The 3731-nt window shown below is 39.3% G+C and overlaps 1 protein-coding gene across 1 annotated transcript; it reads left to right on the top strand.

The window, feature by feature from the left end:
* Positions 1–2210: 2210 nt before the first annotated feature.
* LOC104883536 (uncharacterized) lies at positions 2211–3377 on the top strand. The gene is made up of 2 exons (XM_057391482.1): positions 2211–2722; positions 3371–3377. Exons 1-2 carry the CDS (start codon positions 2211–2213, stop codon positions 3375–3377), a joined length of 519 nt encoding a protein of 172 aa, XP_057247465.1.
* Positions 3378–3731: the final 354 nt, after the last annotated feature.

Here is a 3731-nt window from a genome sequence, read left to right as displayed (position 1 = left end):
CTGCCGCTTGTCGGTTTTTCTCTCTCTCCCCCCCCCCCTTAGCGTTCGCACCACCAAAATATTCATAGCGGGGGAGGCGTTTTGCATTCGCACCACCAGAATAACAACAGCGCGGGGAGGCGTTTCTCTCTCTCTCGTGTTCGCACCACCAAAACAACAATTGCAGGGGCCGAAACAACAACAGCAACAGCAACGACAAGGAGGCGAATTCGAAGCGGAGGGGTGGTGGTGTGGAATTCGAATGGGAGGGTGGGGGCTAGGGAAATTGACGGCGAGGGGTGGGGGATGCGGCGATGAATGGGAAGGGTGGGAGATGGGCTGGGGTGGAGGGGGGTGGGTTGGGGCTGGCAGGTATGAGTTAAGGGTGGGTTAGGGGTTGATTTCTCTTTTCAACTATATCGTTGTCTTATCTCTTTTAAAACTCTCTTCCCTCTTTCAAAACTTTTGACTTGTCAGTGACGCTTCATTAAAAAGGTGTTCCAACACTCGACTTAGCAGCAACGTGTACTCTTTCAGCGTTTTTGCCGTGATTGATAACAAAATATCTTTTTAATATTATGAATGATATTTTTCGCAGGACTTGAAGATTGAAGGAAGAGATTTTTTTTTAATGATTTAGATTTGCTTAACTTTGTTGGTTGAATATAAGAAAAAATTGGTTAACTGTACTTCACTGTTGTTTATTGTTTGCACACAGTGGATACAAGGAAACCTATTTGGCATGATCTCTTGAATATAAATGGAGCTATAAATGCTCTATGGTGTGTTATGGGAGACTTCAATGCTATTACTTCTGTGGAGGATATATTCAATGGAGCTACTGTTACCACTTCAGAAACACAAGACTTTACTCACTTGTTAAGCACCTCTTATTTGGGGGAGTGCAGATCAGTGGGTCACTTTTACTCTTGGTCCAATATAGTATTGGTGAGGCTAGGACGGACATGTAGCAGAATTGATAGGTGTCTTCTCAACTCACTTTGGCTTACTCTATACACTAATGTTGTGGTGGATTACATGAATCCAGATATATCTGATCATTCTCCTCTTTTGCTTCAATATGTTGCTGTAAATCAAAGTAAGGGTATGCCTTTTAAATTTTTTAACTACATGGCTGAGCATGAGGAGTCTCTTCCAATCTTAGAAAACACTTGGGGTAATATAGTGGTGAAAATATGATGCATAGTATTTGGAGAAGGCTCAAAGATGTTAAGCAACAGTTGAAGGTGCTACATAAAAGGGATTTTGCTAATTTATCTCGTCAAATTGACCATGCTAGGCAAAAGCTTAGTGAAACTCAAAGTTCCTTGAAGCATAATCCAGTTGATTGCCAGCTTACTACTTTATAGAGAACTCACTATCTAGCTATTCAGAAGCTCCTAGCTATTGAAGAGTCTGCCCTCAGATAGAAATCTAGAATATTATGGCTGCAACAAGGTGATGCTAACTCTCATTTCTTGTTTCAAGCTATGAAAGAAAGACATAACAAAAATAGTATTGATGTGCTATATGATGATCAGGGGAGGCAGCTAGTTAAATCTAGTGATATACAAAAGTGATTGGATTCTATAAGCAGCTTCTAGGGTCTGCAGCTAAGTCTCTACCTATAATCGATATTAATTTTGTGAGAAATGGTGCTCAGGTGTCCCAAACTACTGCTAGTGATATGATTAAAGTAGTCACCCACAAAGAGATTGATGAAGCCTTAAACTCTATTGATGAGAGCAAAGCTCTAGGCATTGATGGCTTTAATAGTCTTTTCTTCAAAAAATCTTGGCACATTATAAAATCTTATATTTATATAGTTGTCAATCATTTCTTTGACACTGGAGAGTTGTATCAAGCTATCAATTGCACTCTTGTTACATTGGTCCCTAAGGTGCATAGCCCTTCTTATGTTAAAGATTTTAGGCCTATTGCCTGCTGTACAATCTTATACAAGATCATTACCAAGATATTAACAAGAAGAATGCAGAGCATGATCAGTGACGTGATTGATCTTGCTAAAGCTGGCTTCATGCCTGGAAGAAACATATCTGACAATACCCTGATGGCTACATATCTCATTAAAGGTTACAAAACAAAGTATATTTCTCCAAGATGTATGATGAAAGTGGACCTCAAGAATGCCTATGACTCTATTGAGTGGCCTTTTTTTGAATATGATGATGAATGAACTAGGATTTCCCACCAAAATCATTAGATGGGTTATGGCTTGTGTATCTTTAGTATCATTTCATATCCTGATAAATGGTACCCCTTGCAAGCCTTTCAAGGCTAAGAAAGGATTGAGACAAGGGGATCATATGTCCCTCTTTCTCTTCGCGATTGGAATGGAGTATTTGTCAAGATGTCTTGGAAGCCTTAGGCATAATCCAGATTTCAATTTTCACCCAAGATGTGAAAGGCCACATATTACTTACTCGATGTTTTCTGATGATCTTCTTATGTTTGCTAGAGCTGGTCATAGTTTTCTTCAACTGCTATTTAACGCTTTTAGCAAGTTTTCCCCTGCCTCGGGCCTTATGGCAAAGCTGGAGAAGAGTAACTTGTACACTGCTGGTGTCAGTGAAGAAGAGAAGATTAGACTTTACCTTATTGTTCAGATCCCAATGGGCTCCTTCCATTTTAAGTACCTAGGAGTTCCTCTTAGAACTAGGAAACTCTTTTATCAAGAATGCAAACCTCTCATAGAGAATATTGTTGCTAGGGTCAGGGCATGGTCAGTTAAAATGATCTCCTATGCTGCTAGACTTCACCTTGTTGGCTCTATTTTACAAGGATTCCAACTATATTATGTCAAATATTTATACTGCCTAAAAAAATATGAAAGAAGTTCAAAGCATCTGTAGAAACTATCTTTGGAGTGGTCAAAGTGAAGGAAAGAAGGCCCCTGCTGCTTAGGACACCCTTTGTATGAAAAAATCTTGTAAAGGGTGGAACTTAAAAGACCTACTTGTTTGGAAGAAAGCTGCTGTGGCTAAACACCTGTGGGCTATCACTCAGAAACAAGATATGCTTTGGATCAAGTGGATTCATGCCTACTACATCAAGCACAACAACCCTCTCACTATGCTCATCCCAGCTAGGCTCTCTTAGGCTTTGAAAAAGATTATGGCTAGCAGAGATATATTCATGGGGCACCACACTCAACATCTTCTTGTTACACATCATTTCTCAATCAAGAAGCTTTATATGGCCATGAGAGGAGAACAACCAGCAATGCATTGGAGAAAAATTTAATGTAATAATAGTGCTAATCCCAAGCCTCTTTTTATTACATGGTTAATATTACATAACAGATTAGCCACAAAAAGCAGGTTGTGTGAGTGGAGAGTATTAACTGACAACACTTGTGTTATTTGTTCAGGAGCTAGTGAAACTATCTCTCATATGTTCTTTGAATGTCCAACATCATAGCAAGTTTGGACTCTGTGCTTTCAATAACTGGGGCTGGTTAATCATCACAGAGTGTTAACAGATGAAGTTCAAGCCATTGCTGCTAAAGGCCATAGTAAGAAACCTCAAGACAGATTGTTGTTAATAATTTTTGCTCAAACTATTTATCACATTTGGCAGCAGAGAAATCAGTTTGTGTTTGGAGGAAATTGCTTAGATCCTAGAAAAAGTTGTAAACAAATTGTGTATAGAGTGGCTTGTAGATGTACTGAGGATCTAAGACAACTTCTCATTGTTTGAGATAGCTTTTGATGCCTTTTGTTTTGTTGCAG

The sequence above is a fragment of the Beta vulgaris genome, chromosome 8, assembly GCF_026745355.1.
Source record: "Beta vulgaris subsp. vulgaris cultivar EL10 chromosome 8, EL10.2, whole genome shotgun sequence".
Lineage (NCBI taxonomy): Eukaryota > Viridiplantae > Streptophyta > Magnoliopsida > Caryophyllales > Amaranthaceae > Beta > Beta vulgaris.
Note: the sequence above shows the minus strand (reverse complement) of the source record. Positions and strands in the feature narration are given on the sequence as shown.

Bases quoted from the DNA above. Each gene is read 5' to 3' on its own strand.
- LOC104883536 (XM_057391482.1), top strand. From the start codon at position 2,211: ATGGCTTGTGTATCTTTAGTATCATTTCATATCCTGATAAATGGTACC.